Below are 22,377 nucleotides of genomic sequence, written 5' to 3'. Positions count from 1 at the left end.
CCAAGGTACCAGCACTCTCTTTGTCTGTGCTTCAGGGCCTCAGACTGACGATCTCTCCAGACCACCAGGAGCTACCTTTAGCTCCCTGTGTCTCTGTCCAGGATGCTTGCTGCCTTCAGCCTGAAAGGCAGCCAGTACTCCTCCCTCCTCAAGCTCTAGGAAGTGACTGAATCAGCTCTGCTCTGCAGCTTTTTTATATGGGCCAGTCTGGCTTCAACTGGATACTCCTTGCAGACCTTTCTAATTTGTTGTCTGATGCACAGCCTCCCTATGGGCCTATGTAGGGCAGATAACTACCATGTTCACCCTGAAATTCTGTCATCTAACTCTGCTGGTCATCCCAGGTCTGCAGAACAATCCCCTCTCATCAACTGATGCTGATTTCCCAAGCCCAAAAACAGCACTGTGAAGCTGCTCCCAGAAGAGCTTGTGAAGTAGCAATTGCTCAATGTCATCTTCAGCTATCTTGTCTTCCTCATCTACTCAGTAGTGCACAGTTGTCCAGTGTGCACACTATTAGCACAGCTTATACACTGTGCACTAATCACTGTGAACTAACTGCCCCTGCTCTACATAGGAATTCCAAGAGAAAGTTTACACAATCGGTTCCTATTTTGTGTAAAGAACAGACATGAACAAAGACAACAAAACAATTATTTTACACATATGCAGCTCATTATGGGTAATAAGCAGGAAGAACTGGAATTGCTAACCAATAAATACAACTATGATATCATTGGTATTACAGAAACCTGGTGGGATGGGACGCATGATTGGAATATTGGTATGGAAGGGTACGGCTTGCTCAGGAAGGACAGACAGGGAAAAAAGGGAGGAGGGGTTGCCTTGTATATTAAAAATGTACACACTTGGACTGAAGTGGAGATGAACGTAGGAGATAGCTGTGTAGAGAGTCTCTGGGTTAAGCTAAAAGGGGTAAAAAACGAGGGTGATATCATGCTAGGAGTCTACTACAGGCCACCTAGCCAGGTGGAAGAGGTGGATGAGGCCTTTTTTAAACAATTAACAAAACTATCCAAAGCCCAAGATTTGGTGGTGATGGGGGACTTCAACTATCCAGACATATGTTGGGAAACGAACACAGCGAGGCACAGGCTATCCAATAAGTTTCTGGACTGCATTGGAGACAACTTTCTGTTTCAGAAGGTTGAAAAAGCTACCAGAGGAGAAGCTGTTCTGGATTTGGTTTTAACAAATAGGGAGGAACTAGTTGAGAACTTGAAAGTGGAAGACAGTATAGGGGACAGTGATCACGAAATAATAGAGTTCATGATCTTAAGGAAAGGCAGAAGGGAGACCAGCACAATTGAGGTTATGGATTTCAGGAAGGCAGATTTTGATAAGCTCAGAGAACTTGTAGGTAAGGTCCCATGGGAAGCAAGACTGAAGGGAAAAACAACTGAGGAGAGTTGGAAGTATTTCAAAGGGACGTTGTTAAGGGCCCAAAAGCAAACAATTCCGCTGTGTAGGAAAGATAGAAAATATGGCAAAAGACCAGCTTGGCTTAACAAGGAGATCTTGCATGATCTCAAAATAAAAAAGGAGTCTCATAAAAAATGGAAACTAGGACAACTAACAAAGGATGAATATAGGCAAGCAACACGGGAATGCAGGGGCAAGATTAGAAAGGCAAAGGCACAAAATGAGATCAAACTAGCTACAGGCATAAAGGGAAACAAGAAGACCTTTTATAAATACATTAAAAGCAAGAGGAAGACCAAGGACAGGGTAGGCCCACTGCTTAGCGAGGAGGGAGAAGCAGTAACAGGGAACTTGGAAATGGCGGAGATGCTCAATGACTTCTTTGTTTCGGTCTTCACCGAGAAGTCTGGAGGTGTGCCTAACGCAGTGAATACAAGCAGAGAGAGGGTAAGTTTAGAAGATAGGATACACAAAGAACAAGTTAAAAATCACTTAGGAAAGTTAGATGTCAGCAAGTCACCAGGTCCTGATGAAATGCATCCCAGGATACTCAAGGAGCTGATAGAGGAGGTATCTGAGCCTTTAGCTATGATCTTTGAAAAATCATGGCAGACGGGAGATTCCAGAAGACTGGAAAAGGGCAAATATTGTGCCCATCTATAAAAAGGGGAATAAGAACAACCCAGGAAATTATAGACCGGTCAGTTTAACGTCTGTCCCAGGGAAGATAATGGAGCAGGTAATTAAGGAAATCGTATGCAAACACTTGGAAAGTAATAAAGTGATAGGGAATAGCCAGCATGGGTTTGTGAAGAACAAGTCATGCCAAACTAATCTGATAGCTTTCTTTGATAAGATAACGAGCCTTGTGGATAAGGGAGAAGCGGTGGATGTCATATACCTAGACTTTAGTAAGGCATTTGATACGGTCTCGCATGATATTCTTATTGATAAACTAGGCAAATATAACTTAGAGAGGGCCACGATAAGGTGGGTGCATAATTGGCTGGATAACCGTAGTCAGAGAGTTGTTGTTAATGGTTCTAAATCCTGCTGGAAAGGGATAGCAAGTGGAGTTCCTCAAGGGTCTGTTTTGGGACCCGTACTATTCAATATCTTCATCAATGATGTAGATATTGGGATAGAGAGTACTCTTATTAAGTTTGCAGATGATACCAAACTGGGTCGGGTTGCGACTTCTTTGGAGGATAGGGACATAATTCAAAATGACCTTAGCAAGTTAGAGAAATGGTCAGAGGTAAACAGGATGAGGTTTAATAAAGAGAAATGCAAAGTGCTCCACTTAGGAAGGAACAATCAGTTCCATACATACAAGATGGGAAGCGACTGTCTAGGAAGGAGCATGGCGGAAAGGGATCTAGGCGTCATAGTGGACCACAAGTTGAATATGAGTCAACAGTGTGATGCTGTTGCAAAAAAAGCAAATATGATTCTAGGTTGTATCAACAGGTGTGTTGTAAGCAAAACTCGTGAAGTCATTCTGCCGCTCTATTCTGCACTAGTTAGGCCTCAGCTGGAGTACTGTGTCCAGTTCTGGGCGCCACATTTCAAGAAAGATGTGGAGAAATTGGAAAGGGTGCAGAGAAGAGCGACAAGAATGATTAAAGGTTTAGAGAACATGACCTATGAAGCCAGGCTTCATGAACTGGGCTTGTTTAGTTTGGAAAAAAGAAGATTAAGGGGGGACATGATAGCGGTTTTCAAATATCTAAAAGGGTGTCACAAGGAGGAAGGCGAAAATTTGTTCCTCTTGGTTTCTGAGGACAGGACAAGGAGTAACGGGCTTAAAGTGCAGCAGGGGAGGTTTAGATTGGACATTAGGAAAAAATTCCTAACTGTCAGGGTGGTCAAATATTGGAATAAATTGCCAAGGGAGGTGGTGGAATCTCCCTCTCTGGAGATATTTAAGAACAGGTTAGATAGACATCTGTCAGGGATGGTGTAGACGGAGCTTGATCCTGCTTTTAGGGCGGGGGGCTGGACTCGATGACCTCTCGAGGTCCCTTCCAGTCCTATTATTCTATGATTCTATGATTCTATGATTAAAACAGAAATAACACTGACAACATTGTCTGTACAAAACTCTGCAATGTAGCCAGACCAGGCCTTTTAAAAGACTTTGGAGGAAATACCCTTTATAAAACTTTAGCACCAGCTAGTTACTTCTTCAGTCATATTTCTGTAGTAAAAATTACTCAATAAAAGAAAACAGCTCTCTAAAGAGATCAAAAAGCAGCAGCAACAATCAAGTTTCATGAACATCAGACACACTTGGAGAAGCTGCAGTAGTATTTGAAACAACTAACAGTGATGTAAACGTCATTCTATTTTTACCTCTTGCAAAGATGTAACCAATACATTTAGTGAGATATTCATACCTTTTTGTTGGAGTGGGTGCTCCAGAGGACATGTGGGTAACCAGGGTGTCATTCATGTTTGTCAGAGGTCGAGGAGGACTAAAATAAGAAATAAGGTATTCCATGTTAATGATAAAAAACATCAGTAAATACAGATAAAGTGAAAACAAAACCATTATTCTCTTTAACAACACTAAGTCAAAAGTACAACTAATTCAAACATGAAAGTAACAGGAGTACCTACACAGCTAAAGGTGATGTGTTCAAATTGCCTTAAAGAGTTCATGTGTCACATTAAAATGAGGGTAAAAATCCATTCTGTAACTGTTGTTCTTCAAGATGCTGTGCACAAATATATTCCACAGCAGCTGTTTGTATGCCCAAGGGACTGGAGCCAGAATTCTACCTGGATTAGAACTAGAAGGCACATGTTTTGTTGCTCTTTCTGTGCTCTCAAGCATGGGCATAAAAAAGGTGTGGCCACCAATTCCCTCATTGTTCCCTTTCATGGCCACACACAGTGTCCACTGTAGCAGGAAAGCCGGCAGGGTTGTGGGATTTATGTACATGCAATACATTTTGAAGAATAACAGTTACTGTATGGGTAAGTACCTTTTATTTGAAACTCAGTGACTGTGCTACATTCCATAGCAGGTGACCTATCCACAGATGCCTATGGGTTGAGGGACTTTGAACCATCTTAACAGAGCCTGTGACACCAGCTTGCCAAAGCTGCGCCATTCCGAAAGGCCTGAACAATGGTATAGTAGGCAGAGTAAGTATGTACAGATGACCATGTCACTTCCTTGCAGATATAAGCTACAGGAGCATTTGTCCACAAGCATGAAGTGTTCCTTCAGCTTTCAAAGAATAGGGTCTCAAGTGAATAAAACACTGGCAAACGAATGTTTCCTTCAGGCAATAGTTATGCTTTAGGAACACATTTGGAAATCATTCTAGTAGAAGTGAGCAGCTCCAGAAAAGCCATCTTCATAGACAATGACAATAGTGATGTTATAGGCTCAAAATGAGGTCCTATGAGTTTGGAGTGGGCTAGATTGAGATCCTATCCAGGTAAAGGATCAGAGAAAGGAGGATAAAGATTGACTATACCTTTCGAGAAATGGGAAAGAAGACCATGTGAACAAATGGAAAAAACATCACTGGTGGATGTGTTACAGATATATAATCCATGTGAACTCTCAGAGAACTAACTGAAAAGCCTGACAATTTCAGGAGAAACAAATAGTCCAGCATATCTGCAATTGCCATGAGATGGGGTGATCAATGTTGAGACTGCACTCAGATAAAAAAAATCTCTTCTAGTTTATGGCTCTAGTAGATTATATTATGATATTTACCAAATGTCTGAACCCCCCAGGAGCACAATTTCTTATAAAAATTCAAACATGAAAGTAACAGCAGATTTATGCTGTAATGTGGAGAGACTGGAGATAGGGATGTAGAATCTTGCTTCGATAGAAGACACTTGACCACTGGTAAAGCTATTGGCGACCAGACAGAAAGTTCATGTAGGTCCATGAACCAATATTGTCTTGGCCATATTGCCACAATAAGGGTTACTATTGGTTTGTCTCCTTTTAGTTTCCTAAATACCTTCGGAATAAGAGGAACTTGGTCAGACATAGGAGATGAATGGACCATGGAAGAAGAAAGGCATGTATGATGTAACCCAGACTGTGGCCTGCCCTGCAGCAAAATCTCACGCACTTGTTATTCAGATTGACTGAGATTGGGGTCTCCAAACTTCAGTAGATGACTTTCCAGAGTCAAAATTGGTTCTGGGAGAAAAAAGGCACTTCTTTATGCACATTGACCGGGCTTCTGCCACCAGCTGATAGACTGAAACACTCGTGCAGGTACACAAAGCTGCCTGTCCAATGGGTATTTGACGTACCAAATAAAATCAGGCCTGTAGACATCAAAGGTGAAGTCTGGCATGACATGACCAGGACCTGAAGGCAGACAACACTGAGGTCACTGAGTTGGATGTGAAGCTTTCTGAGAGAAAGGCTACAGATTAAAATCTCCCCTGAAAGGTAAGCCATAGTGTTCACGCCTTTGAAGTCTGCTCTTCTGAGTTGTGTTTGTTGTAACTAGGGCTTGTCTGAACTGAATTTCAGGTGTAGATGGGAAAATGGCTGTTGGCAACTAGGATACTGTTTTGGATTTGAACACCTGATGCTCCATAAACTTGCCAAAAGTGATACATTATGGTGCGTTCGGAAGTAGCTTAATGCAACTCAGTGAGCAATTGTATTTATTAGGGATAGAAAAATTAGAATTATTTTCACCTTCTGAAACTTTAAATATACACTGTGTTGGTATGTGGTGTCAAAATCAATTTTTTATTATAATGCTTCTGTTAGACAACTTCTTTCTAGTAAAAGAAAAAATTCAGCATTCACAATCTGCTTTCAGCGTCATTAAGAGGCATCTCCATCAGTTCTTATTAATTCTATAAATATCACTACCGTCAATTTTCCACCTAGAAACCCACTCTTGGTGATGATATAGAAAAATGTGTATAAACATGAACAGCTCGCTAAACAGCTTACAGAATTCTATATTCTTTTCTATACACACTAAAACCTTCCTAGACTAGCTTTTTTCTTGGAGCTACTTAGACATTTTTCTGAAGGTATTCCAATCAACAAACATTTTTAGAAAGGCAAAGGCACAAAACGAGCTAAATCTAGCTAGAGATATAAAGGGTAACAGGAAGATGTTCTACAAATACATTAGAAGCAAGAGGAAGACCAAAGACAGAGTAGGTGCATTGCTCAATGAAGAGAGAGAAACAATAACAGAAAACTTGGAAATGACAGAGATGCTCAATGACTTCTTTGTTTCAGTTTTCACCAAGAATTTTGGTGGTGATGGGATGCCTAACATAGTGAATGCTAGTGGGAATGGGGTAGGTTTAGAAGTTAAAATAAAAAAATAACAAGTTAAAAATTACTTAGAAAAGTTAGATGTCTGCAAGTCACCAGGGCCTCATGAAATGCATCCTAGAGTACTCAAGGACCAGATAGAAGAGATATCTGAGCTTTTAGCTATCATATTTGAAAAGTCATGGAAGTCAGGAGAGATTCCAGAAGACTGGAAAAGGGCAAATCTAGTGCCCATCTATAAAAAGTAAAACTACAGACCAGTCAGTTTAACTTCTGTGCCAGGAAAGATAATGGAACAAGTAATTAAGGAAATCATCTGCAAACATCTGGAAGAAAATAAAGTGACAGGTAACAGCCAGCATAGATTTGTAAAGAACAAACCATGTTAAACAAATCTGATAGCTTTCTTTGATAGGATAACGAGTCTGGTGGATAAGGGAGAAGCGGTGGACCTGGTAAACCTAGACTTTAGTGGATAAGGGAGAAGCAGTGGACTTGGTATACTTGGTATACCTAGATTTTAGTAAGGAATTTTACATGGTCTCACATAACCTTCTTATCAATAAAATAAGGAAATACAATATAGGTGGGACTACTATAACTGGCTGGATAACTGTTCTCAGAGAGTAGCAACTAACAGTTCATAGTCATGCTGGAAGGGCATAACGAGTGGGGTTCTGCAGGGGTCTGTTTTGGGACCAGTTCCATTCAATAGCTTCATCAACCATTTAGATGACGGCATAGAGAGTACGCTTATTAAGTCTGCATATGATAGCAAGCTGGGCAGGGTGGAAAGTGCTTTCGAGGACAGGGTCAAAATTCAAAGTGATCTGGACACACTGGAGAAATGGTCTGAGGTAAATAGGATGAAATTTAACAAGGACAAATTGCAAAGTACGCCACTAAGGAAGGAACAATCAGTTTCACATACAGAATGAGAAATGACTGTCTAGGAAGGAGTACAGCAGAAAGGAATCTAGGGGTCAGAGTGGACCACAAGCTAAACATGAGTCATCAGTGTGACACTGTTGCAAAAAAAGCAAACCTGATTCTGGGATGCATTAACAGGAGTGTTGTGAGCAAGATACGAAAAGTCATTCTTCTGCTCTACTCTGTGCTGATTAGGCCTCAATTGGAGTATTGTGTCCAGTTCCGGACACTATATTTCAAAACAGATGTGGAGAAATTGGAGAGGGTCCAGAGAAGAGCAACAAGAATGATTAAAGGTCTAGAGAACGTGAGCTATGCAGGAAGACAGAAAGAATTGGGCTTATTTAGTTTGAAAAGGAGAAAACTGAGGGGACATGATAGCAGTTTTCAAGTATTTAAAAGGGTGTTACAGGGAGGAGGGAGAAAAATTGTTCATCTTAGTCTCTGAGGACAGGGGAACAAGCAATGGGCTTAAACTGCAGCAAGGGAGGTTTAGGTTGGACATTAGGAAAAGCTTCCTACTTGTCAGGGTGGTTAAACACTGGAATAAATTGCCTAGGGAGGTTGTGGAATCTCCATCTCTGGAGATATTTCAGAGCAAGTTAGACAGACACCTGTCAGGGATTATGTAGATTGTGCTTGGTCCTGCCCTGAGGGCAGGGGAGTAAACTTGATAACCTGTTGAGATCCCTTTCCGTTCTAGTGTTCTATGATTTTTAAGGTGGCACTCTGTTTCCTTATGTAACCAAGATCAAAATGCCATTTGTTCATGAAATCTGTAGCCTGCTGTAATCTTACAGACAGTACTAATGGAAGTAATAAAAGAGCCATCTTTAGAAGAGTGCTCTAATACTGAAGCAGAAAAAGTCTGATGAATTAAAAGAAAATGGTACCATTATTGTCAATTCATGGCAATCCCATTATTTCAAAACTTTTGCTTATTTGAGATTCCCCCAACAAATGAGACAATTGTGGGCATTTGTTATTGATCAGCAGCAAGAGAGATTTAGAAAGAAAAAAACCTGAACAAAATATCAAGGCTATCTAAGCAGACGAATTCTATCCTCAAGGAATTTTAACTATCCCTCTTATGGTAACACTCATGTCTGAATAAGGATAGTCAAAAGGATTTCTAACTTATAGAACTAGAAGACTGTTAATGATTCAGAAATACAGAGATAAACCAGAGAAGAGGTCATCTTGAATTTCCTTCTTACTTATCACATGAAGATAATTTAGGAAATGAATTTGTAAGCTCTTCAAAGCAGGGAGCATGCTTTTCCATGTGTTTGTGCACCACCTAGCACTGGAAGGTCATAAGAATTATTTGCATTCTAAAAAGAGGGGGGATGAACAATTTACAAAATGAAGCAATATATGAGTTTGCGATTTCAACAAAGCCAATTTTTAGCCATGTACCCAATTTACAACACTTTCACCATCAACTGTCTCTATCACCAAATTCAGGAAGTAGTTTCCCAGTGGATGCTGTCGTATTTTTGACTGTATATTTTATGCACTAAAAATACATGAAGCTATTTTGTCAAAGGAATCCTTATTTTTCATGAATGTTGTCATACTAAGTCTGTCTGCTGAATGCCCTTAATAAACTATTTTGGGATCATCACAAAATTCTGTTTTTTTCTACTCTTAATATTTTATCTTATCTTTTTATTTTTATTTTGCTGAATATACTTATAATTTATCAACTGCAACTCTTCTGTCATCAGCTCATTTGTTTTTAAGGCTTCTCTTGCTGTGGAATCTAAAATACATCATATCAGCTTGTGGGTTCTTACAATATCAAGCAAAGAAAATAATCATCCAAAATAAGACTTAACTAAACCTCTGCTTCGTGCTAAAAATGGTGTAATACTCAGAGTCAATCAAAGGTAAGAATGACAAATAGGAACCATGTGGAATCTGCACGTCAAGGGTCCTGAGGAAGGAAAGCACTTTTTACAATCTTTTGGCCCTCTCTCAGAGTGAAAAGAATAAACCCCACTGAAGAGCCTTCCCATTCCTCCTCACTAATTTCTGAAAACATGTCAACACAATCTCATGGGGGATGAATTATTAATGCTCTAATAAAGACTAACACGTTTCAAAGGGGTAGCAGTGTTAGTCAGTAACTTTGAAAACAGCAAGTGATACTGTGGCACCCTAGAGAGAAACCATCCCGACGCGTAGCAAGAGAGGCAAACATGGTAGGAGACCGGATTGGCTTACAGGGGAAATCCTTGGTGAACTTAAGCACAAAAAGGAAGCTCACAAAAAGTGGAAACTTGGACAAATGACCAGGGAGGAGTTTAAATGTCTAGCTCGAGAATGCCGGGGGGTTATCAGGAAGGTGAAAGCACAGATGGAATTGCGACTGACTCAGGGTGTGAAGGATAACAAGAAAGATTTCTACAGGCATGTTAACAAGAAGAAGGTGATCAGAGAGGGTGCGCGGCCCCTACTGGATGAAGGAGATAACCTAGTGACAGATGATGTGGGGAAAGCTGAAGTATTCAATGTTTTCTTTGCCTATGTATTCATGGACAAGGTGGGCTTCCAGACTAATGCGCCAAGTGACGCAAGATGGGAAGAAGATGGACAGGCCTTGGTGGGTAAAGAACAGGTTAGGAACTATTTAGAAAAGCTAAACGTACACAAATCCATGGGTCGGGACTTGGCAAATGTCCTTGAGGAGCCTTTGGCTACTAACTTTGAAAAGTCGTGGAGGTCGGGAGAAATCCCGGATGATTGGAAAAAGGCAAATGTAGGGCCCATCTTCAAAAAAGGGAAGAAGGATGATCCAGGGAACTATAGGTCGGTCAGTCTTACGTCGGTTCCTGGAAAAAATCATAGAAGGGATCCTTAAGGAATCCATTTTGAGGCACTTGGAAGAGAGGCAAGTGATTAGGAATAGTCAGCATGGATTCACAAAGGGAAAGTCGTGCCTGACCACTCTGATTAGCTTCTATGATGAGGTAACTGGCTCTGTGGACATGGGCTAGTCCCTCCTCCCCCGGGTTAGTGTCGGGTCGTGTCAGGTGATCGTCCGGACGGCCCTTGGGCAGGCGGGATAAAGGGCCTTCCCATGGTAAGGGGCTGGAGTGGGTTCCCGTGTGGCCTAGGGGATGTGATATACCTTGACTTTAGCAAGGATTTTGATATGGTCTCACACAATATTCTTGCCAGCAAGTTAAGGGAATGTGGATTGGATAAATGGATGGTAAGATGGATAGAAAGATAGCTAGAAGGCCAGGCCCAGCGGGTAGTGATCAACGGCTCGATGTCAGGATGGCGGTCGGTTTCTAGCAGAGTGCCACAAGGTTCGGTTCTAGGACCGGTTTTGTTCAATATCTTTATTAATGACCTGGATGAGGGGATGGATTGCACCGTCAGCAAGTTTGCGGACGACACTAAGATAGGGGGAGAGGTAGATATACTTGAGGGCAGAGATAGGGGCCAGAGTGACTTAGACAAATTGGAGGACTGGGCCACAAGAAATCTGATAAAGTTCAACAAGGACAAGTGCAAAGTCCTGCACTTGGGATGGAAGGATCCCAAGCATTGTTACAGGCTGGGGACCAACCAGTTCAGTAGTAGTTCTGCAGAAAAGGACCTGGGAATTACAGTGGATGAGAAGCTGGATATGAGTCAACAGTGCACCCTTGTAGCCAAGAAGGCTAATGACATATTAGGTTGCATTAAGAGGAGCATTGCCAGCAGATCCAGAGATGTCATTATTCCCCTTTATTCGGCTTTGGTGAGGCCACATCTGGAGTATTGTGTCCAGTTCTGTGCCCCCCACTACAAAAAGGATGTGGACGCATTGGAGAGGGTCCAGCGGAGGCAATGATTAGGGGGCTGGAGCATATGACTTATGAGGAGAGACTGAGGGAGCTGGGTTTGTTTAGTCTGCAGAAGCGAAGAGTGAGGGGGGATTTGATAGCAGCCTTCAACTTCCTGAAGGGAGGTTCCAAAGAGAAAGGGTGTTCTCAGTAGTGACAGATGGCAGAACAAGGAGCAATGATCTCAAGTTCAGGTGGGAGAGGACCAGGTTGGATATTAGGAAAAACTATTTCCCTAGGAGTGTGGGGAAGCACTGGGATGGGTTACCTAGGGAAGTAGTGGAGTTTCCATCCCTAGAGGTGTTTAAGTCTTGGCTTGACAAAGCCCTGGCCGGGTTGATTTAGTTGGGATTGGTCCTGCTTAGAGCAGTGGGCTGGACTTGATGACCTTCTGAGGCCTCTTCCAGTTCTATGGTTCTATCATTCTAGAGAATAACTAAAATATATAAAAGCGGAGAGGAGCCCTGTGGCACCTTATAGACTAACTGAAGTGTTGGAGCATAAGCTTTCATGGGCAAAGATCCACTTCATCAGATGCAACACGGCTACCCCTCTGATACAAAATATATAGAATCTTGGGCTTTCATGGGCAAAGCCCACTTCATCAGGTGAACTGGAGTGGTGCTAACAGAAAGCTATATAACAGCAAAAATACCTGCCAAGCCAATTTGTCTATTGCCAAGAAGTGATAGCTACAGATAAAAAATGGTGACCCACTGTATTTAAACAGATATAAAAGGGATGTATCTGAAAGCTTAAGGGCAGAGATAGGGTCCAGAGTGACTTAGACAGATTGGAGGAATGTATCTGAAAGCTTTCCCAGGTAGGTATGTAAGACTTAAGAATGCCTGATAGAGATCTGGATAGCACCATCCCTGACAGGTGTCTCTCCAACCTGCTCTCAAATATCTCCAGAGATGGAGATTCCACAACCTCCCCAGGCAACTTATTCCAATGTTTGACCACCCTGAGAGGTAGGAAGTTTTTCCTAATGTCCAACCTAAACCTCCCTTGCTGCAGCTTAAGCCCATTGCTTCTTGTCTGATCCTCAGAGGCCAAGGAGAATAATTTTACTCCCATATCATTGTAACACCCCTTTAAATACTTGAAAGCTGTTATGGCCTGTCATGATCATGAGGGTTAGCCAGCAGCCAAAGGACTAAGGGGTTAACTATGTCCCTTATTTAACCAGGTAACTGTCAGCCAATAGAAATGCGGGTAGGAATTTCAAATTGAGGCAAAGGAATTTTTGAATTTTTCCCTCCTTTGTTTGGGAAGTTTCTCTCCAGCTATTGAAGGGGACAGGAAGTCTCCCTCTAAGAAAATACTCATCACAGTGTGTAAGTAGGATACATTTAGATAAATCCATTTATCGTTTTATGGTCTGTGCATTTAAAAATGAGTTTTGCTCTCCTTGGTAACTAAGTTCCTGGCCCATGGTAAATTTCTACTCCAGGAGGATATTATTGTGTGACTGTTCCATCTAGTCATTATGCTTGCAACAGGAATATTGTGGTGACAATAAAAGTGTCTGGGTCAGACCAAAGGTCCATCTAGTCTGCCGACAGTGGTCAGCACCAGGTACCCCAGAGAGGGTGGACTGAAGACAATGATCAAGCGATTTGTCTCCTGCCATCCTTCTCCAGCCACTGACAAACAGAGGCCAGGGACACCATTTTATCCCCTGGCTAATAGCCTTTTATGGACCTAACCTCCATGAAATCATCTAGCTTCTCTTTAAACTATGTTATAGTCCTAGCCTTCACAGCCTCCTCTGGCAAGGAGTTCCACAGGTTGACTATACGCTGTGTGAAGAAGAACTTTCTTTTATTAGTTTTAAACCTGCTACCCATTCATTTCATTTGGTGTCCTCTAGTTCTTCTATTATGGGAACTAATAAATAACTTTTCTTTATTGGCCCTCTCCACACCACTCATGATTTTATAGACCTCTATCATATCCCCCCCTCAGTCTCCTCTTTTCTAAACTTAAAAGTCCCAGTCGCTTTAACCTCTCTTCATATGGGACCCGTTCCAAATCCCTAATCATTTTAGTTGTCCTTTTCTGAACCCTTTCAAAGGCCAAAATATCTTTTTTGAGATGAGGAGACCACAAGATATGGGCGTAGCATAGTTTTATACAAGGGCAGTAAGATATTCTGTGTCTTATTTTCTATCCCTTTCTTAATAATTCCTAGCATCCTATTTGCCTTTTTGACCACCGCTGCACACTGTGTGGAAGTTTTCAGAGAACTATCCACGATAACTCCAAGATCTCTTTCCTGACTTGTCGTAACCAAATTAGCCCCCATCATACTGTACCTATAGTTGGGGTTCTTTTTCCCGATGTGCATTACTTTACACTTATCCACATTAAATTTCATTTGCCATTTTGTTGCCCAATCACCGAGTTTGGTGAGATCTCTTTGGAGTCCCTCACAGTCTGCTTCCGTCTTGACTATCCTAAACAGTTTGGTATCATCCGCAAACTTTACCACCTCACAACTTACCCCTTTCTCCAGATCATTTATGAATAAGTTGAACAGGATTGGTCCCAGGACTGACCCTTGGGGGACACCACTAGTTACCCCTCTCCATTCTGAAAATTTACCATTTATTCCTACCCCTTGTTTCCTGTCTTTTAACCAGTTCTCAATCCAAGAAAGGACCTTCCCTCTTATCCCATGGCCATGTAATTTACACAAGAGCCTTTGGTGAGAGACCTTGTCAAAGGCTTTCTGAAAATCTAAGTATACTATATCTACTGGATCTCCCTTGTCCGCATGTTTGTTAACGCCTTTAAAGAACTCTAATAGATTAGTAAGACAGGATTTCCCTTTACAGAAACCATGTTGACTTTTGTCCAACAAATTATGATCTTCTACATGCCTCAGAATTTTATTGTTTACTCTTGTTTCAACTAATTTGCCCGGTACTGAAGTTAGACTTACCGGTCTGTAACTGTCAGGATTGTCTCTAGAGCCCTTTTTTAACATTAGTGTCACATTGGCTACCTTCCATTCATTAGGTACAGAAGCTGATTTAAAGAATATGTTACAAACCACAGATAATAGTTCAGCAATTTCTCATTTGAGTTCTTTTAGAACCCTTGGATGAATGCCATCTGGTCCCGGAGATTTGTTAAGTTTTTCTATTTGTTCCAAAACCTCCTCTAATGACACTTCAATCCGTGATAGTTCCTCAGATTCATCACCCACTAAGGACAGTGCAGATTTGGGAATCTCCCTAATGTCCTCAGCCGTGAAGACTGAAGCAAAGAAATCATTTAGTTTCTCCGCAATGGCTTTATCGTCCTTGATTGCTCCTTTTATATCTCGATCGTCTAGGGGACCCACAGGTTTTTTAGCAGGCTTCCTGCTTCTAATATACTTAAAAAAACATTTTGTTATTTCTTTGAGAGTTTTTGGCTAGCTTTCCCTCAAAATCTTTTTTTGCTTTTCTTATTACATTTTTACACTTGATTTGACAGTGTTTATGTTCCTTTCTATTTATCTCACTAGGATTGGACTTCCACTTCTTAAAAGATGCCTTTTTGTCCCGCACTGCTTCTTTTACATGGTGGTTAAGCCACGGTGACTCTTTTTTAGGTCTCTTGCTATGTTTTTTAATTTGGGGTATACATTTAAGTTGGGCCTCTATTATGGTGTCTTTAAAAAGCTTCCATGAAGCTTGCAGGGATTTGGCTCTAGTCATTGTGCCTTTTGATTTCTGTTTAATTAACCTCCTCATTTTTGGATAATTGCCCTTCTTGAAATTAAATGCCAGAGTGCTGGACTGCCTAGGTGTTCTTCCCACCACAACAATGTTAAATGTTATTATATTATGGTCACTATTCCCACTATTTTCATAGAATCATAGGACTAGAAGGGACCTCGAGAGGTCATCGAGTCCAGACCTCCGCCCTCAAGGCAGGACCAAGCTCCGTCTACACCATCCCTGACAGATGTCTATCCAACCTGTTCTTAAATATCTCCAGAGAGAGAGATTCCACCACCTCCCTTGGCAATTTATTCCAATATTTGACCACCCTGATAGTTAGGAATTTTTTCCTAATGTCCAATCTAAACCTCCCCTGCTGCACTTTAAGCTCATTACTCCTTGTCCTGTCCTCAGAAACCAAGAGGAACAAATTTTCTCCTTCCTCCTTGTGACACCCTTTAAGATATTTGAAAACCGCTATCATGTCCCCCCTTAATCTTCTTTTTTCCAGCTGTTTCCTAGACAGTCGTTTCTTTTTATTAAACTGGTATTGTTAATTTTGGTGTCCTGGTTTGTACTTTAGGGGTGAGATTTTCTAAGTAGTCTCTCCCTGGTTGCTTTATTAATATTTATATCTATAAAAAGGGGAATAAGAACAACCCAGGAAACTACAGACCGGTCAGTTTAATGTCTGTCCCAGGGAAGATAATGGAGCAGGTAATTAAGGAAATCATATGCAAACACTTGGAAGGTAATAAAGTGATAGGGAATAGCCAGCATGGGTTTGTGAAGAACAAGTCATGCCAAACTAATCTGATAGCTTTCTTTGATAAGATAATGAGCCTTGTGGATAAGGGAGAAGCGGTGGATGTCATATACCTAGACTTTAGTAAGGCATTTGATACGGTCTCGCATGATATTCTTATTGATAAACTAGGCAAATATAACTTAGATAGGGCCACGATAAGGTGGGTGCATAATTGGCTGGATAACTGTAGTCAGAGAGTTGTTGTTAACGGTTCTAAATCCTGCTGGAAAGGGATAACAAGTGGAGTTCCTCAAGGGTCTGTTTTGGGACCCGTACTGTTCAATATCTTCATCAATGATGTAGATATTGGGATAGAGAGTATGCTTATTAAGTTTGTAGATGATACCAAACTGAGTGGGGTTGCAACTTCTTTGGAGGATAGGGACATAATTCAAAATGACCGTAGCAAGTTAGAGAAATGGTCAGAGGTAAACAGGATGAAGTTTAATAAAGAGAAATGCAAAGTGCTCCACTTAGGAAGGAACAATCAGTTCCATACATACAAGATGGGAAGCGACTGTCTAGGAAGGAGCATGGCGGAAAGGGATCTAGGGATCATAGTGGACCACAAGTTGAATATGAGTCAACAGTGTGATGCTGTTGCAAAAAAAGCAAATATGATTCTAGGTTGTATCAACAGGTGTGTTGTAAACAAAACTCGTGAAGTCATTCTGCCGCTCTACTCTGCACTAGTTAGGCCTCAGCTGGAGTACTGTGTCCAGTTCTGGGCACCACATTTCAAGAAAGATGTGGAGAAATTGGAAAGGGTACAGAGAAGAGCGACAAGAATGATTAAAGGTTTAGAGAACATGACCTATGAAGCCAGGCTTCATGAACTGGGCTTGTTTAGTTTGGCAAAAAGAAGATTAAGGGGGGACATGAGAGCGGTTTTCAAATATCTAAAAGGGTGTCACAAGGAGGAAGGCGAAAATTTGTTCCTCTTGGTTTCTGAGGACAGGACAAGGAGTAATGGGCTTAAAGTGCAGCAGGGGAGGTTTAGATTGGACATTAGGAAAAAATTCCTAACTGTCAGGGTGGTCAAATATTGGAATAAATTGCCAAGGGAGGTGGTGGAATCTCCCTCTCTGGAGATATTTAAGAACAGGTTAGATAGACATCTGTCAGGGATGGTGTAGACAGAGCTTGGTCCTGCCTTGAGGGCGGGGGGCTGAACTTGATGACCTTTCGAGGTCCCTTCCAGTCCTATGATTCTATGATTTGGGTGGTGGCAGCGGCGTTTTATTCCCAATTCTAGATTGCCAAGATTTTGGGGGGAAGTTTTATACCAAAGCCTGGTATATAAGGTTTTGGGGTACTTTTGCTAGCCCCCACTTCTGCATTTATCGTGCCAGAGTGGGGAAGGAGGCATGACATGCCCCCTTCTCAATCTGCTCTTTACCATACTAAACAAACCCAGTTCTTCCAGACTTCCCTCGTAGGCCATGTGCTATAGACCTTTAATCATTTTTGTTGCTCTTCTCTGCATCTTTTCCAATTTGTCCACATCTTTACTGAAATATGGCGCCCAGAACTGAACACAATACTCCAATTGAGGCCTAATCATTGCAGAGTAGAGCAGAAGAATGACTTCTCGTGTCTTGCTCACAACACTACTGTTAATGCAGCCCAGAATAATGTTTTTTTTTTTTTTTTTTTTTTTTTGCAACCGTGTCACACTGTTGACTCATACGTAGCTTTTGGTTAAATATGATCCCTAGATCCCTTTCTGCAGTACTCCTTCCTAGGCAGTCATTTCCCATTTTGTATGTGTGAAACTGCTTGTTCCTTCTTAAATGGAGTACATTGCCTTTTTCCTTAATGAATTTTCTCCTATTTACCTCAGAACAATTCTCTAGTTTGTCCAGATCATTTTTAATTATGACTGTGACGGGGCGCTCCCGCCCCACACTCGGGGTGCTCGGGGCCACGGCGGGGGGGCGCACTGGGGGGCGGAGAGCCGGTGCGCCGCCGGTACGGTGGGCCGCGCTGCTGGACCGGAGCTCAGGGCGGCAAGCGACGGGGAGCAAGGGACACCTGTGAGTGAGGCCAAGGGAAGAGGCGTTACGGAGACGCCGGCGGGTGACGTCACGGGCGAAGGGGGGTTGCTGGGGGAGAAGGAGGAAATGACGCGGGGGGCGGGGGACGGCAGGAGATATAAAACTGGGCCCGGCACCGCGGAAAGGGGAGGGAAGAAACGGAGAGCGGAGGAGCCGGAGGAAGCAGAGGTGAGGCCGGGAGAGGCGGGACGGACGAGCCCTTGAGAAGGGCGGAGTAGGAAGCGGCCTAGGGCGGGGTTGTGGAGCCCGTGAGCGGGTGTGTTTTGGGGTACTGCCCCCATCCGCTAGGGAGGGACCGTGAGTCCCTGCCTTCAGGGCTCTGGGCCGGGGTTCGGAGATGGGGTGGGCCCGGACCCCCCTACTCCGCCGGCCGGAACAGACAGCCTCAGTCGTCCTCTAATATAATTGAGGGACTGGGGAACTGGGCGTGCTTGCTCCGCGGGTTGTGCTAGGTCTACAGGACTATCCCGGAATTGCAATAAATACTGGCAACCGTAGTCCTTCCTGGGGTGAGCGAGGTGAGACTCTTTTACAATGACCTATCCTCCAAAGCACTTGCAACCCCTCCCAGCTTGGTATCACCCACAAAATTTATAAATGTACTCCTTATGCCATCATCTAAATTGCTTATAAAGATAATTAACAGAACTGGTCCCAAAACTGCACTCTGCGGAACCCCACTTGTTATATCCTTGTGAATCATTAATAACTACTCTCTGAGAATGGTTATCTAGCCAGTTATGCACCCACCTTATAGTAGCCCCATCTAGGTTGTATTTGCCTAGTTTATAAAGGAAAAGGTCACGTGCGACTATCAAATGCCTTACTAATGTCTAGATGTACCATATCTACCACTTTCCCCTTAGTCTCAAGGCTTCAAAGAAAGCTATCAGCTTGGTTTGATATGATTTGTTCTTTACAATTTCGTGCTGACTAGTACTTATCACCTTATCTTCCAGAAGTTTGCAAATGGATTTCTTAATTATTTACTCTATTATCTTTCCTGGTACAGAAGTTAAATTGACTGGGCTGTAATTCCTTGGGTTGTCCTTATTTCTCTTTGTTATAAAATGGGCATGATATTAGCCTTTTTCCAGTCTTCTGGAGTCTCTGCTATACTCTATGACTTTTCAAAGATACTAACAAATGTCTCAGATATCTCTTCAGTTAGCTCTACGATGCATTTCATCAGGTCCTAGTGATCTGAACACATCAAAATTGGATAAGTAATTTTAACTTGTTCAACCCCCCCCCCCATTTTAGCTTTAGAACCTATCACATTCTCATTGGCATTTGTGACGGGGTAGGCGGACCCCCCGCCCGACCCCGCACTGAGACAGGCCCCGAGGAGGGGGGCAGAGACCGGGAGGGGAATTGCGTCGCGGAGCGCGGGGCGGTAGCGCCGAGCACCGGCACGGCCGATAATGAACGGCCCGAGCCGGCGCTAGGGGATGATGTCAGCAAAAGCGCCGGCCAAGACAGCAAGCAGGGCGGGGGCCGGGACGCAGTGGTGACGTCAGGCCAAGGCGCCAAGGAGCAGGGAATTCAAAAAGGCCCCGGCCTCGGCCGGGAGGAGGAGGAGAGTGCCCAACTCCGGGGGGAGTCCCAGGACCGGCGGAAGGACCCCGACCCCGAGGAGTCCGGGCAGCCAGGAGGCATCCGAAGCGGACGGAGGGTAAGCTTGTCCCCACGCTGGTGGAATCCGTAAAACATTGACCGGGAAGAAGGGACCCAGGGCGGGGCCGCGAAACCCCGCGAGTGGAGGGTTTGGGGGAAACTTGACCCCCTCCACTGACAGGGGACGCACATCCCCTTTCTCAGGGCCCTGGGTCGGGGCTCGGAGTGAGGGAGGGCCCGAGCCCCGTTCCCGGTCCCCCTGGGGATACACATAGGCTCGATCCGCCCCGGCGGCGCAAGTGCTGCCATAAGGCCAGAGGCCCAGACGGGGAGCGGAGCTCCCACTTAGGACGGTGTACCACCCGGACTCGGGGTGGGCTTTAAGAAAACGGTTACAGCATTCATTATGTAAAGCACTCAATTGCCACCAACTTTCTTGGTGAAAACCAAAACCATGAAGTCATTAAGCACCTCTGCCATTTCCACATTTTCAATTTTTGTTTTTCCCTTTTCATTGAATAACAGGCCCACCCTCACCTTGGTCTGTCTCTTGCTTCTAATGCATTTGTAGAATATTTTCTTTTTCCCCTTTATGTCTCTAGCTAATTTGAGATCATTTTGTGCCTTGGCCTTTCTAGTTTTGCCCCTACATACTTGTGTTATTTTAACATAATCATCCTTTGTCCTTCAAGCTAGTTTCCACTTTTGGTACGACTCCTTTCTAAATCTCCAGTTAAGCCAGGGTGGTCTCTTGCCATACAATCTATCTTTCCTACGCAGTAGAATAATTTGCTCTTGTGCTCTTAACCTCCCTTTGAAAGACAAAGAGCCATTAAGCGCACAAGAGCTAAAGGCCTTGGAATAGCTATACACTATTCTATTAGACTGGGATTTCACACAATCATTTCTATGATTGTGAGACAGCTCATCCCTTTGCACTTTGACATGCCAGCCATTTCCACAGCCATGACCTGTTTCCTCATATTTCATTACAAGAAGAATTACAACAATGTGTTTTATAGTAAACTAGAAAGAATAACGTCACACTTCTGCTGGAGAGTCCAAAAGGCACTTCCCCAAAGGCTAAGAATTAATTAAGCTCCACACAAGGAACATCCCAATCTATTAGAAATAGTATGTAGCTATTCCAAGACAGAAAACACATCTGCATGCAAGCAGCCCCATAAGAGATCTCCCTCAGTCACAGAGAACTGTTTGTAAAGTGCAGCTATAGCAATGCAATCACTAAAAATAAATCTCAGAACTCACCAGTCAAGTCACTGTTTACGCCAAAACTTTGCTTGCCTTAACCTTAACTTACATCCCATAATAACCAAACACGCACATGCACACTATAGTCGCACAAAGAATACTATTAATTCAGCTCAGAACTATTCAGCTCAGAACTATGCACTAGCTGCAGACACACTAGCTGGTTGAAACATTTCAGGACAGCCTCTGTTGCAGGGTCTCTAAGCCAGGGTTTAGGCTAGCAAAGGTTGGTGCGGACCCTCAGGGAGGCTGGCACATGTACTAATTAGTCCTCTTTAGAAGATGAAGATAAAAGGGGAGAGATGGCTTTCAGCAAAGGTGAAAACGGAAAGTAGATCTTCAGGGGAAGCAGTCTGTAGGGCTATTACCAAGTAACATTTAGATGAAAACACCTTCAGACCATTCCCTAACTAACAGGCTGACTTTTCTATTCTGTATGTCTAACAAATTTTTAAAAATGCTGGAAAGGCCTCCAGAAAAACATGTGTTAACCCTGTAACCTACCCATTTGCTTTGAAACAGATTCATCTGAACATTAATAGGTCACAGCACACATCTGAAAGCTAACACAGAGCTAGAAGGATGCTTGTTATATTATTTAGGAGATAAAATTATCATCATTAGCTACTGCATGGATCCCTGTCCACTGAATGAAGAAGCGAAAGGATAATTCTTCCTTTTTCTGTACAGCATATTGGCATGTATGTATACACACACACACACAACCATTATTTACTATTTCAATCTAAATACTGCATATTGCTTATATATATAAAAAACCCACTATTTCAATCTAAATACTGTTTTTCTGCACACCACTGAGTAAATAAGCCAGACTATAAGAATGTTTGAGATGTATCTATTCTATACCCAGCCCAGACAGATGGCAAAGAGAAGGAGGAAAACCTATTTAAAAATGCAGTGCTTCACAACCAAGAAAGAAGCTTGCTTCATACACGGAAAGGGGACAGTGGTGGTATAGTCTTGCTTCCTGGTTAGTGGTCTTAGAATGAAGCAAATTGTGTTGATGTCATATTCTTAGACTACTGTAAAGCATTTAACTGGACAACACATTTCGATTAAGAAACTAGACTAATACAAAATTGACACACATTAAATAGAGAAAAGCTGAGTAACTGATTGACTAATTGTAAGCGGGGAATCAGATGAGTGTTTCTCTAGTGGATTACACAAGGGATTGGTTCTTGATCCTTCGTTATGCAACATTTTACCAATGACCTGGAGGAAAGCATAACCTCAGTTGTGGATGAAGTTTGCAGATGGCATGGATGAAGAGGATGTACTGGTACTGAGCCACGTGGATTGTTTGATAAGCTTGCATAAAAGAACAATACACATGGCAATATAGTCACCTCGTATGTAGAATCACAGAATA

At 42.7% G+C, this 22,377-nt stretch overlaps 1 protein-coding gene across 18 annotated transcripts in view; it reads right to left on the bottom strand.

Moving 5' to 3' along the window:
* Positions 1-22,377, bottom strand: part of DTNB (dystrobrevin beta) — a 318,597-nt gene that overhangs the window by 149,496 nt on the left and 146,724 nt on the right. For all 18 annotated transcript variants that reach the window (XR_012902417.1, XR_012902418.1, XR_012902419.1 and 15 more), the window contains one exon: positions 3,843-3,920. Coding sequence is in view for 14 of the 18 variants with exons in the window: in XM_075923222.1 (XP_075779337.1) it covers positions 3,843-3,920 (78 nt within the window). In the remaining 4 variants the exon portion in view is untranslated. The remainder of the gene's footprint in view (positions 1-3,842; positions 3,921-22,377) is intronic.

Source organism: Pelodiscus sinensis, chromosome 3, assembly GCF_049634645.1.
Source record: "Pelodiscus sinensis isolate JC-2024 chromosome 3, ASM4963464v1, whole genome shotgun sequence".
Taxonomy (NCBI): Eukaryota; Metazoa; Chordata; order Testudines; family Trionychidae; genus Pelodiscus; species Pelodiscus sinensis.
This window is presented reverse-complemented; position numbering and strand designations above follow the sequence as displayed.